General features: G+C 44.1%; 3 protein-coding genes across 7 annotated transcripts; 2 read left to right on the forward strand and 1 right to left on the reverse strand.

Annotated features, from left to right (window-relative positions):
* Nucleotides 1-980: 980 nt before the first annotated feature.
* LOC142893418 (RNA-binding protein 4.1-like) lies at nt 981-5,910 on the forward strand. Of its 5 annotated transcripts, XR_012927706.1 has the most exons (7): nt 981-1,125; nt 1,516-1,947; nt 2,080-2,536; nt 2,621-2,734; nt 4,232-4,307; nt 4,601-4,688; nt 4,774-5,910. XR_012927706.1 is itself a non-coding variant. In XM_076033977.1 (5 exons), exons 2-4 carry the CDS (start codon nt 1,536-1,538, stop codon nt 2,709-2,711), a joined length of 960 nt encoding a protein of 319 aa, XP_075890092.1. In that variant the 5' UTR covers nt 981-1,125; nt 1,516-1,535; the 3' UTR covers nt 2,712-2,734; nt 3,051-3,725. The 5 variants fall into 5 exon arrangements, 2 of the variants coding, with proteins under 2 accessions (XP_075890092.1, XP_075890090.1); XR_012927705.1 differs by having other exon boundaries at nt 2,080-2,734; nt 4,232-4,351; nt 4,390-4,688; XR_012927704.1 differs by having other exon boundaries at nt 2,080-2,734.
* A 118-nt stretch (nt 5,911-6,028) lies between these two features.
* Nucleotides 6,029-7,350, reverse strand: tifa (TRAF interacting protein with forkhead associated domain). Its single transcript, XM_076033978.1, has 2 exons — nt 7,193-7,350; nt 6,029-7,038 (listed from the first exon to the last, which is right to left on the reverse strand). Exon 2 carries the CDS (start codon nt 6,973-6,975, stop codon nt 6,394-6,396), a length of 582 nt encoding a protein of 193 aa, XP_075890093.1. The 5' UTR covers nt 6,976-7,038; nt 7,193-7,350; the 3' UTR covers nt 6,029-6,393.
* A 1,134-nt stretch (nt 7,351-8,484) lies between these two features.
* On the forward strand, nt 8,485-12,214 carry rbm4.3 (RNA binding motif protein 4.3). The gene is made up of 4 exons (XM_076033979.1): nt 8,485-8,628; nt 9,168-9,589; nt 10,051-10,689; nt 10,913-12,214. Exons 2-3 carry the CDS (start codon nt 9,181-9,183, stop codon nt 10,671-10,673), a joined length of 1,032 nt encoding a protein of 343 aa, XP_075890094.1. The 5' UTR covers nt 8,485-8,628; nt 9,168-9,180; the 3' UTR covers nt 10,674-10,689; nt 10,913-12,214.
* The last annotated feature ends 349 nt before the right edge of the window (nt 12,215-12,563 follow it).

Here is a 12,563-nt window from a genome sequence, read left to right on the forward strand (position 1 = left end):
AAAACTGAAATATGTATGTCTCACTGCTTGATACAATACTAGTTTGCACAGGCACCACAGGTTCAGTGTGTACTGTTTGGTATTGCACACATTATATTTATTGAATGTATCCATACCAATTCATATTTAGCAAAAGTTCATATTGAGGTAAAAATGTTTGTTCTTTGAAATACTTTAAAGCTTAGGGATATGTACCAAAAAGATGTCTTTGAGATATAGTGAAAATATATATATTATAATCGTTTATTAATTGGCAAACGCGATAGGACTGCGTTCATTGTAATTCATTCATTCTTTTTCTATCACTGATTATCCTTCGTTCAGCATTTGGTGGGTGCTGGAGCCCCAACCGTCTTCGAGAGAAGGTGAGCTCCTCCTCAGAACTCTGAGTCAAAGTCTGTATAAACGTTCATCTACTGGTTTATAATGTGCTCCTTCGAGTTCAGTGGCCTTTTGTGACACTATTTCAAGCGTATGAAGAAGACGTGCCTCAAAAGTGCTCAGGTGGAAAGTATTCAGGAAAGCTGTTTTCACTCACTTTGACGGTCTTTGTCTCCCTCTGCTGGACATTGACCTACATATGTTTTCAACGGTCAAAGTTAGTGAATTTTTTTTTTTTTAACTTGAGCTTCTGTATAGGAGAGACCAGTCTGGAGAGGACCAGGAATTCGAAAGGCTATATTAGAGGGACAGGGCGTGTTAGATGTTTTGGAGCTAAAGCGTTAGAGGCCAGCCTGAAATGGTTTGGACATGAGAGGACAAGAGTGAGAAGGATGGTACTGTAGGAAGTAGACGGCAGTCTTGTTGGGCGGGAGGGTAAAGATTATATTTATGCTTGTAGTGAACGAGGACAAGAGGTGATATGGCGTCATAGGCGGTGGGTAGGGTTAGATGGAAATCAATATCTCACTATGCCGTGAAAAAGGCAGAAGGAGACAAAAATTGTGCAAGGCAAATTCAAGTCTCGCTTACTTGCGTTCACACTCCTGGCCGGAGGGCGGCAGTAGTATGGCAAGAACGTAGGACATTAGTGATGCAATTGCAGGAAATGCAAAAAGAAGAGCGATACGACGGCAGCGACCATCCCAGAGTTCCACTACGCTCTTTTGGCACGATTCAACAGCTGTAAGTTTTAGCAACTACTAACAGTATGAACGTGTTTTAACTGAAATTCGTCGTTGCCACGATATCAAGGTTGTTATTGCCTGTAGCGCTTATGCTCACTGTTGCCCTCGTGCTTTAGTCACCGGAAACATTTCGGCTAACACCGCTGTTAGCTTGCTCAATAGTATCTGCGAGACTCATTGGCAGGTCCCCGAACAGGAAGTAAAGACTTATTCTCCACATATTAGTTCGCGCGCACATGACACGGTCCAAAGAATAATGTTTAACTTGTTATCTGTGTTGGGGAAATGTTTGAGACCTTGGACCTGTTAAACATTTCCTTCCCCCATTCTTTTATGTCTACGGTAAACGACGTGCTGCTAACTCCCTCATTATCCCACATCTCTTCAGAGAAGTAAACTGCAGCGAGAATGGTGAAGATATTCATCGGCAACCTTTCTCAGGAAACGGAGAAGGATGAGGTGGAAGCCTTGTTCACTCCCTACGGCACAGTTACTGAGTGTGCCAAGTATAAAAACTATGCCTTCGTCCACATGGAGGATCGCAAGTCAGCCACCAAAGCCATTCGGGAGCTCCATCTCTACAAGCTGAACGGCAGGCCGATCAATGTGGAGCCCAGCAGACCAAAGGGCAACCAGGGTCCCGTTAAGATCCACGTTGCCAACGTGGAGAAGGGCTTTGAGAAAGAGCTGCGGGACTTGTTTGAAGAGTACGGCTCAGTCAGCGAGTGTGCCATTGTGAAAAACTTTGCCTTTGTCCACATGCAAAACGCTGATGAGGGCATGGATGCCATACAGGGCCTGGATAATTCAGAGTTTCAAGGTGAGGAGACCATTATTTCACCACCTTAAGTTACCTATGTTATGTCTAAATGCGTCTTTCTACATTTATGAGACGTTCTCTCTCTCTCTCTCTCTCTCTCTCTCTCTCTCTCTCTCTCTCTCTCTCTCTCAGGGAAACGCATCCATGTTCAGCTCTCTAAAAGCAGACCTCGTGGACCAGAGGAAGACGAATATCCTCTTCCTCCTCCCCCGCCGCCGCCAGGCAGAGGAGGTTATTTCCCTCCTCAGTACCCGATGGACAGGCCCGAGCCTCCCTTCAGAGGCCGCATGCCCGGCTACCCGCTTCCGCCGCCGATGCCCGCCCCTCCGAGACGAGGGCCCTACCCCGACCGCGGCTACGGCGAGCGAGACGACTACAGCGTAGTGGATTACTACGAGAAATTCCGAGCGCGTCCCTACAACCCGGCGGGCTACGACGACAGGCGGGCCATCCCTCCTCCGCCGCCTCCTCCCTCGGGTCTGGTCAGAGAGCGTCTCGGAATGGGCCCAGTCGACCCGTACGAGCGTCGCCCGATCCCTCCGCCGCCGCCGCCGTCCTCTGCCATGGCCAGGGACCGCAGCCCCATCAGGCGAGCCCCGCTGCCACTGCCTCCTCCTCCGTCAGCTGGTAACGGCCATCCCTATGAACGGTCCCATATCTCCCCCGTCACCAGGCCTCCGATGTACTCAGCCCCGCGGCCCAGAGAGGCCTACACAGAGAGAATGCCGCTGCCGCCTCCGCCTCCACGATACGCCGGCTATTAGGCTTGGTGAAAGCTTAATACAAGGTAAGGGCTGTGCTGGTGCGCCAGGCCAACTCAATTCAAACTAAGTAGGCTTGCTTGAGAAATGCTAGGATAGAAACGTGTGACGGCGATTAGCTGGAGAGCTGGACGTGGTCAGTTAGGTGAAATCCCTCTAAAGCGATTGCCTCCACCAGACGTCTCGCGTCTTGCAGATTTAGTCCTTTCAAAAACACTTGGTAATAATTACACGCTACATTGAATCATACGGTAAAATGGCTGCTTGAACATCAAAAATAAATCTTGCGCGAGTTCTGAGAAAAACACGTTCCTTGACATGTTTGGTGTGCTCTCTTTCCAGGTTTAGAATATGACAAGATCGTCGTTGTCTGCTGATGTGCGTGGCGCTATACACCCTCCCCTCGTCTATGGCGGATTGCGTTGCGTACACCTGAGACTTACTGGAAGATACTCGATTGCGGACAACCCCGTATTTAAAAAAGAAAAATCTCTACAGTTAGCTTTTTTCTGAGTTGTTCATGCCTCTTTATGTTCCTCTGTTCCTTGCTTTTACTGTTCAAACTCACCAGATGTTCTGCAGAATAGGGTCCTGGCGGAGATGCTTTGACTAGAGACTGATTTGAGTGTGGTGCAGTTGGCCAGGCACCCCAATCTTCTCTCAGACGACATGGCCTAACGATAAGGGAAACCATTTCAGTGAAAACGCTTGTTGCCTTGGTTGACATTAAACCATGTTAGTTATCAGACGCTTTAATAATATATAAATAAATAACAATAAATAAATACAATTGGGTGTGAGGGGCTTTACAACAACCTGTGCGATTTGCGACACATTGGCATGACGAGTCGATTTTAAGTGTGGCTTTGTTTGGTTTCTTTATTTTTTTAAAGCGCTTTGTGTTCTCTTTCGTTGCGCAAAAATAGAAATCGACATTACGGTAAATGTATGATTTTATTCACAATTTGATTTTCATCTGAAGGTTTTTTTTTTTAAATAAACAAATCAAACCAAAAACACAGTACTGTGACGTTCTTCCACGCTTCAATCCAGTAACCTGGCGGATGGATCTTCGCTCAACACAATAAACTTAGTCCGCCATGCGTTAAGTTCGTTTTTTGTTCACACACATTTAATCGTGTCCCTCCAGTCATGTTAGGTCTTGCATCCTCTGCCACAAGCATTTCCCACTAAAAGTTCGCTTTCAAAGTTAACACTCGAATGTCATCTAATCATCGCTCAGCGGATTCTAACTGTAAGAGAGGGAAAAGCGCTATTGTCCCCTCATTCACAACACTTGAAATTGTTTAGTTGAAGTGAATCTTTTTCAGCTCAAAGTTCATGATGCAGAGTTTCTGTGTGTGTGTCTGTGTGTGTCTGGGGTAGTTAAACAGGCTTTTCAATGACAGTTTAGAACTTCATATTAGTCACACTGTATTTATTATTGTAATGGTGAAAACTCATGAACTAGAACCCTAAGTTGCATACAGTGTTGGTGTTCTTAGCATTTGTGCTCTTTATAGGTTTATAGGTAATGAAGGAGATGCCAGTTGATGGTAAGTTGTCTCCTGAAGATGTCCGGCGTTGTAGAACCCAAAGGTAGGTCTTATTCAGTCTGTATCACAATAGGACAAAATGGAAATGTATCACTACTTATTTCAATATGTTTTGTTTGAAACAGATGCCAATATTTAAAGTGTAACAATGTAAATAGGTTTGTTGAATCACAGCGGGATGTTGGCAAGAAACTCAAGTGATTAAGTGTTTCAGGAGTTGAGATTTTCCAGTGAACCCACAGGAACAGAAGCGCCATATGGCTGCAGTGACCGTTGTAGTGATAATGCAATGTAATGTGACACCCCTGGAATCTAACTCTTTCCCTCTGTTTACAGACCTGCCTCCACTGTCCAGCCAAGGTTGCTGTGAATTCTTAGTATGTGATGTCGGGATTGTGCCCACTGGGAGATGAGCAATTTAAAGGTGCGCCAGTCTGGTTCAATACATTTGGCAAGTCAACAATTTAAATATGACTTGGATAGTGATGTTTGTCTTGTTTATGATGCAGGAACTTGATGTCCAGCTTTCATTTCTACCTACAGCATCAAGCCTGGGTTCACTGCTGATAATAGCCAAGATGATACTGGACTTTGCTCAACAGATGGGTTTCAGTGACATTGTTGTGTTGACGCACGAGGATGGCGCGAATTCAGATGAAGGGCAGGAAAGAGTTGGATCGCTCAGCGCAGTTGAAGTGTTCCAGTGGACAGATCCTCAGCAAATAACTTACTTTTCACTTCCTGCTGTCCATCTCCAGCCATGTGAAATCACGTGAAAACAACCCATTTTAAAAATGTGGATTCGACATTTGGACATCTCTATAACGGCACAAATACCCCAAGGAAATATACCCACATACAAGGGTTCCCCTAATGTAGGAGTTTTATTCTGGATTTTTAATCTTTTGTATGGCCCAAAATTTGAAAGTATGTATTAGTTCCTAACACTAATGCCTTTGGAGTCAAGAGTCAAGTAAAATTGTAAGTGCTTTTAAATTTATGTTTTAGGTTTCACTTTTGCAGACTTGAGGTTAAAGTTTCATTAATTTACAGACATCAAATAGTTTTAATTGTAAAAACCAGAAACATTGTTATGTTACTAACTTTTTTTTTTTTTTTTTTAGGTTAGGGCATTTGTTTCCAGATTTTATGTAGTTGTTTTTTAAAACCTCTATTGCCACATTTCTTGTTTTTAATTAAGAAAAAAATAACTACTCATGTTTGTGTCAAATGATTAGTGTTACTTTCAAAGAAACTGACATTTCCAGTAAAGTATATTTCATAATAAACATCTGCCAATAAGCTCAGTCGTCCTACTTTATTTCCTTTATTTCCGTTTTATTTGCGGACCCTAGTTCTTTAAGTGCACATGACCATTCTTTTGAGATGCACTCCCCGTTTGGTGCGTCGTTTATGGGAAGTCATTGGTTTTCATATACAACCTTTTCTTTGTTGCTTGTTCAACTTTATTGACCCTGAACACGTGCCAAACTTGTAACACCAGTACTTATCAGTTATTGTCCTATTTACCTTTCCAACAGTAATGTGTTGTTTTTGTTCAGCAATTATCCATATTGTGTTGTTATTTCTCCAACTGTCACTTGGAACTGTTTGCATGTACCATTAAAAAGAGAACACTGCATGCATCCCATTTCCTCATAACCACACGTTTGTGCATTTCGTAAGAGTTTAGTAAAGGTCTGTTTTTAAGACTGTTAGTGTGACAAACAAAATCATACAAATGATTGACAAGCACAACTCCAGTACATTTTGGAACTGTATATTAATGTATAAATGACATGATAAATGAATATGACACTCTTATCAACTGATGTCATGGAAGCGTGACCTGCTAGATTAATTTCGTAAAGGCCTTGCCTTCACTAAATGTTTGCCAATGCTACACCTTTTTTTAATTATTATATTTATTTATTTATTTATTTATTTATTTATTTATTTATTATAATATTTATTATATATAATTATATATAATATTACTGAAATATGTACAGGTTCTATATAAAATCACTATTTTCACATTACATGGTACAAAAAAAGACAGGAAGCTTAAACTTGAGATTTAACAAATGAAGAGTAATGCAGCAACGGTAACACAAATAAAAACCCATTCATGACCCGGGGGTGTAAGCGCACTCCGAGGGGCCACGCATGTCATAACTCATCAAAACGCACGAGCCCGAGCCCGTGTCCGTGACCGCCGTCCCGGTGGGAGTGCACAGGCATGTCTCTCTGGAGGGGGGCACCGCCAGCACCTCGAACCCCACCTCGAAACTGGCTTGGGCCTCTCCGAACTCGCGTTCTATCAGTAGCTCGTAGTGGCCGAACCGGACCAAGGCTTTGTCCGGGAGCTCCGTCTTCTCCAGGAAGCCCAGCGCCGAGCTGTTCACGGAGAGTTGACCCCGCCGGCTCAAGTTCTGAATCGTGAACAGCGTGTCGGCGCAGTGCGGAGTGCGGTACGCGTGGAGGGCCAGCTGTTTGCGCGAAACTCGCGGGTCGAGTATGGCGAACGTGCAGGTGCTGCCGTCGCGCCCCAGCGTGAGCGGGTCGTCGGCGGCGTGTCTGCTCCTAGTGTCCAGAGGAAGCAGCCCGTAGAGGTTCCTGTGGCTCTGCTGAGGGTGGTAGAGCCTCATGTGGAGGCAGGGAAGCAGATCCTCCTCCGTCTCGATTGTCTGGGACTGGGAGACGCTCATGGCCGCGTGCAAAACCCGCTCCAAAACCAAGGGGTGATGACTGAGTGAGTGAGTGGACCGGACCTGAATGAATGAGAGCGGAGTAGAAAAGTTAGTCGGTGCGCTGACGTTGTTTGTCTGTGAAAACTTTGGGCGTGCCCCCCCTCCGAAGTAGCGCATCTGTTCCCAAATAGTTTTTTTTTTTTTTCTTTTTTCTTTCAACCCCCTTATAGTCTACCTTTGTGTCAAAGGCTGGAATATAATAAATCCAAGGCGAATATTGATGCAGCTTTCCCTACGCGCGTGCTGGTGCCGATAGTGAAAATAAGTATGACGCTTCCTGTTTCTGGTTTTTAAAGCTGCTATCTCAACTGCTTTCTCAAGTTACATCACCCTCACGAGACTTACGAGAAATAGGGACCAGACGTGCTGCCTTCAGGGCTCGTTCAGGCAAAATCCAGGTTTGTCAGTTGTGGGGAGCGCCAAGAAGTCACTAAAATAAATAAATAAATCACATTTACAGCATGCATATATCTACCCCCCCCCCCCCCACACACACACACACACACTTGCCCTGTATCTTTTGGCTGTTTATGTGGGCATTGAAAGTGACATAAGTTTCGTACAACTTCAACGGGTAAAACAGACCGACCAGGTGCAATGTTGGCCATAAAGTTGAAATATTTCTGCCAACCCTGTTTACACGTACTAGTAAAAACGTTTGGCGGTTTTTCAGGTACCTCGCAAATGCGCAATGCTAATGTTATGGCGAGGCAGTTTCAGTAAGTCAGAAAGATTCAGTCGACACACTTCTGTTCCTTTAAGGTGATCTGAATCCATGCGTAACATGGACGGCAACGGCAGGTAAAGAGATTATATTTAAAGATAATTTTCAACTTCGCATAGCATAGCGTAGTTACTTAAGGTTATATATGCTCTCTTATTGTAATAAACATAGATCACATATGAATTCTCTCTCTCTCTCTCTCACACACACACACACACACACACACACACACACACACACACACACACACACACAGAGTCGTGCGTTTTGGAAGTTTGAAGCGCTGAGGTCGAAGCTACCACTCTGCCCAGCTCGTGACGTATTATATGAGACTGTGAAAGAACGTCTGTACGACAATGTTTGCAATGAAGTCACTTAAAAATGATGGCCGTTTAAGAGAACATAAAAACGGTGGCAATAAAATGTCAATGTCAATCACTTAATGACGATATTGAAGCGTTATCATTCAAAATAACTTCATTTGAACAAGACGTTAGTCAAACGTTTTATTTCCGGCATAAGTTAGAAAAAAACAAAACAAAATAAAAACAAACAGTAATCGTTTGTGGCGTGTTTTCACAAAAGTCAACAGCGCTGAATTTTTTATTTTATTTTATTTGTATTTGTATTTGTATTTGTATTTGTATTTGTATTTTTATTTGTATTTGTATTTGTATTTGTATTTGTATTTGTATTTGTATTTGTATTTGTATTTTATTTTATTTTTTTGTTATGTTATTTTATTTTCAAACTTCCGGGACGGCGGTGTGACGGGCGGGTTTTGTTAACGAAGAAGAATGACAAACCGGAAGTTAGCATACAAACGTCTTTCTGAAAACGTTTGAACCGGCCGGGCGGAAATTCTTCTCACGCCGAGGACAAAGGAGGTTGGATAAAATTACTGTTTCTACTCGTTTTTTCCGATGCATATCTCTTTAAAAAATTGTTGACATGTCGTTAGTAACAGTTAATTTAAAAAAGATTTAGATCATAGTTCAGCTTTTTTCTGAAACCGTGGCGTGGTAGCAAGCTAACGATGGCTAACTATAGCAAATTACATCAAACCGAAACGATAGCCTACGCCTCTTTGTTATGGTTGAGATTTAAACAAAAAATGGATGGTAGCCGAATGAAAATATCCATGCAATCATTCAATTGTGTTTAAATGTTCAGAGCTCAAGATTAACGTTTAACGGGGTCGCCTCGAAACGACAGCAATACCGATTAGCCAGCCATTTTACAGTGAATGCTATTGTGCCATTGATTACAAAGACGACAACAAAGAAAAATCCTATTGGATCTTTTGAATATTGACTCCTAACTAAATCGACAACAGGCATACGTATTAGTTACTTTGTTTTTTGTTTTTTGTTTTTGAATTAATATTACGTCTTACTAACATTTGTTTTAATCAACTGTTTTCCAGCTAACCGTGAATCATGGTGAAAATCTTTGTTGGAAATCTGCCCCGTGAGGCAACTCAAGAGGAAATCAAAGCGCTGTTTACGGAGCATGGCACGGTTACAGAATGCGCCATCATCAAGAATTATGCATTCGTTCACATGGACGACCGAAAGGATGCCACCAAAGCCATTAAGAGTCTGCACCTCTATAAGCTACACGGCACTCCTATCAACGTCGAGGCCAGTCACGGCAAGAATCAAGGCTCGGTCAAACTGCATGTGGCGAATGTGGAGAAGGGTTCTGATGATGAGCTCCGGGCTCTGTTTGAAGAATATGGCACAGTCACTGAGTGTGCTGTCGTCAAGAATTTTGCCTTTGTGCACATGTCTAATTCCGAGGAGGCCATGGATGCCATTAAAGGACTGGACAACACTGACTTCCAAGGTAAATTATTACATGATGCTATGATGCATAGCGGGGGTGGGCAAACCTTTTGACTGGTGGGCCACAATGGGTTCTAAAATTTGACAGAGGGGCTGGAGCTGTTGGATGGAGCGTTCTGGTGATCCATCTCATAGAACGTAATCTATCATGGGATGTGTAGAAACGTGCTTGAATGTCTATTGAAAATGAACAAAAGCAGTTACATTAATGTACATGTGTCTGTGAAACCCCACATTTAGCTTTTAATTGAAATGACTCTGGTGCTGGGGAAGAAAAATGATGAAATACAGCTATTTTATTACTTACGTACTGTTAATATTATTTCTTCAAGTTTGGTGGGCCGGATCAAAAAGCTTAAAGGGCCGCATATGGCCCTGGGGCCATAGTTTGCCAACGATTGATGTGTACAATTTATAGTTGTTTTGTCACATGGTCATAATTGCAACGTTGTGTTCCTGTAGGAAAACGCATCCATGTCCAGATTTCCAAGAGCCGCCCCAGACACAATGGAGAAGAGGAATACCCGCCTCCTCCCCCAGACCACGGTGGCTACTGGCCCCCCCGCTACCCAGGAGACGGGCCCGACGCCCCCCCACCTGGTTTCATGAGGGGCCGCGTTGGGCCGATGCCCCCGGGTTACCCCGCCCCGCCCTTGCCACCGCCCCCCCCTAGAAGGCCCGTGTACCCCGACCGTCCCTACGACGGCGAGAGGGAACGGTACGGCGTGGTCGATTATTACGAGAAGTATAGGGTGCGCCCGTATGGAATGCCCACCGCCGGCGCCCCGCACCCCCCACCTCCGCCGGCGGCCGCCGCTCGAGACCGTCTCATGACCCCGACGCTCGACCCTTACGATCGGCGACCCCTCCCCCCACCTCCCCCGCCTCCGTCCTCTTATTACCCTCGGGATCGCAGCCCCCTGCGGAGGGCACAGAATGCGCCGATGCCGCCCGCCAATAACGGCTACTCCTACGATCGCTCTCGACTTTCGCCGTCGTCCCGGGTGCCTGCTTACGGAGTTCCGGGGACGCCCTACACGGAACGGATGCCCCCGCCGCCGCCCGCCGCCCGCTATGCTTATTGAGCAAGGCTCCGTGAAGGTGAGGATAGGTCTGGAGGCAACGGGCTGTTCAAATGTTGCCAGGAAAACTGCCACCCGTCGCTGCAAAAGGCAGAGGCAGCTCGTTTGGAGATCGGCTCGTGTGAAACAAGTGTAAATGCGTTGGTTATGTGGGGATGGGCAGCTAACTGTGGGAGACCAGTGCGCTCTTCACCAACCTTTTCAGACGCTTCATTTGTGTCATTTGCTTTTTTTTTTTCCAGGATCGTCGTTCAACTGCGTCGCCACTCGTCGCCACTCGTCGCCCCCTCCCCCCTGATGTACGCGACGCTTTTGTCCCTTCGTCTGGCGGAGCGCGTTGCGTTCTCCCTGCGACGTTCACAGGAGGGCGTCAATCGCGGACGTCCACGTTTTTTTTCCTTTTAATTTTGGGACAGTTTTATACAGTCATTTCCCCCCCACCCCAAGTTGTCTTAGTTTTCCTATTGTGCTGTAGTATTTGTTTTTAATTTAACGTATTGGCGTTTTCCTTTTATAAAATGTGCATTTACGTTGGGCTAATTAGTGTATTGTGTGTGTGTGGGCGTAGAAAACTGAATACGTACGGCAAATTTTTTTAGGCGATAGATGTGACCGTAGTTTAACCTAATCAAAAACCTGTCTAGTATTAAATCTAATCTGCACATTGGTTCCTTCACTTATCCTCCTGTGGCGTTGCTGTAAAAAAAAAATAAAGACGTAGTAAAATTCAGAAAGGAACTGTCAACAGGACAGTTACCTCAAAAGCGGTCCCTTGTGTCTTTCTACTGTTAAACCTGTTTTTAATCATAAAATATGTACAGAAGTGTTGTTAACATGCCAAATGTCGTCCACGTACGTCTCCTAAAGTACGTTCTCACTGTCACCCTGTACATTAATTTGTGTTGATTACTTCGATCAAAAGCAAAATTACTCCCGCTCAAAAAAAACCCACGTACTGCCCTCGCCGAACTTCGTCATATAAAAAGCTCTGATCAGTCATCACCCTTTGCTATTCCCTGGTGTCTTTGCTGAAACCAGTTCATATTTGAGCCCCTGTTCCCTTGAGATTTGTCAGCTAAGGCTAAGTTACCTTGAGGCTGGGGGAGATGATGTCACAGGTGACGGGAGACCTTCAAATTCAGGTAAGTCAAGAGTTACAGGGAACACTGAAATTGATAATCATGTACACTTTCACATATCAAATACAAATGTCTAAGTCCCATAGTGTTGATTAGAATATATTCCTGATGTTCAATAGTCTGATAAACATTTCAGCAGTTTTCACCCCATGAGTCTTACTTTATGGGCACTGAGCTTGAGCAGAGAATGAACATCACCACAGGATGATGGCACTTGCTGAACTTGAAATTGAATTTGATGTATGCATCAGTTTTTTAAACATGTTTATTCACTTCTTCCACACAGAAAATTATTTGACACTACATTTTATGTTATAAAAACAGATTTTTCATAGAATTCTGATGGATGTGAAAGAGCATTACCATTTTGTGACTTTACACAAATAAAAGTTTGAATTACACAAATGCTTTCTGTTTTGCATCAAGTTATTTACCGACAATTAGTTTTATGGTCATTGAGGGGGACATTAATCAGGTTCTGTTCACAACTTGAGTATATCGAGACCATTATCGTTATTATTACTATTAGTCAGTTCAAACATACTTCCTGATGTGGCTCTTTTATATCACCAACTGCAGTTCCAGTTTTACCTGAAAATGAGGTGCTAGTGTAACATTTAAGGCTCAACCTGGGGTGACACCCTGGCTGGCATTTTGGATATTATCGGAGGTGTGAGCAAATGACCGGAGATATGTGGGTACATGTATCCAGGCTGGCGTTGTTATCCATTACACCTGGTGGCTCTTATGTGTA

This window comes from Nelusetta ayraudi, unplaced genomic scaffold, assembly GCF_046127955.1.
Source record: "Nelusetta ayraudi isolate G7.1 ecotype Tasmania unplaced genomic scaffold, CSIRO-AGI_Nayr_v1 ptg000042l, whole genome shotgun sequence".
Lineage (NCBI taxonomy): Eukaryota > Metazoa > Chordata > Actinopteri > Tetraodontiformes > Monacanthidae > Nelusetta > Nelusetta ayraudi.

What these genes read in the sequence shown, in the direction of transcription:
- tifa (XM_076033978.1), bottom strand. Translation starts at nt 6,975, where the DNA reads ATGAGCGTCTCCCAGTCCCAGACAATCGAGACGGAGGAGGATCTGCTT.
- LOC142893418 (XM_076033975.1), top strand. Translation starts at nt 1,536, where the DNA reads ATGGTGAAGATATTCATCGGCAACCTTTCTCAGGAAACGGAGAAGGAT. An exon ending in GGATAATTCAGAGTTTCAAG is followed by an intron (nt 1,948 to 2,079) that starts GTGAGGAGACCA and finishes TCTCTCTCTCAG; the next exon opens with GGAAACGCATCCATGTTCAG.
- rbm4.3 (XM_076033979.1), top strand. Translation starts at nt 9,181, where the DNA reads ATGGTGAAAATCTTTGTTGGAAATCTGCCCCGTGAGGCAACTCAAGAG. An exon ending in GGACAACACTGACTTCCAAG is followed by an intron (nt 9,590 to 10,050) that starts GTAAATTATTAC and finishes GTGTTCCTGTAG; the next exon opens with GAAAACGCATCCATGTCCAG.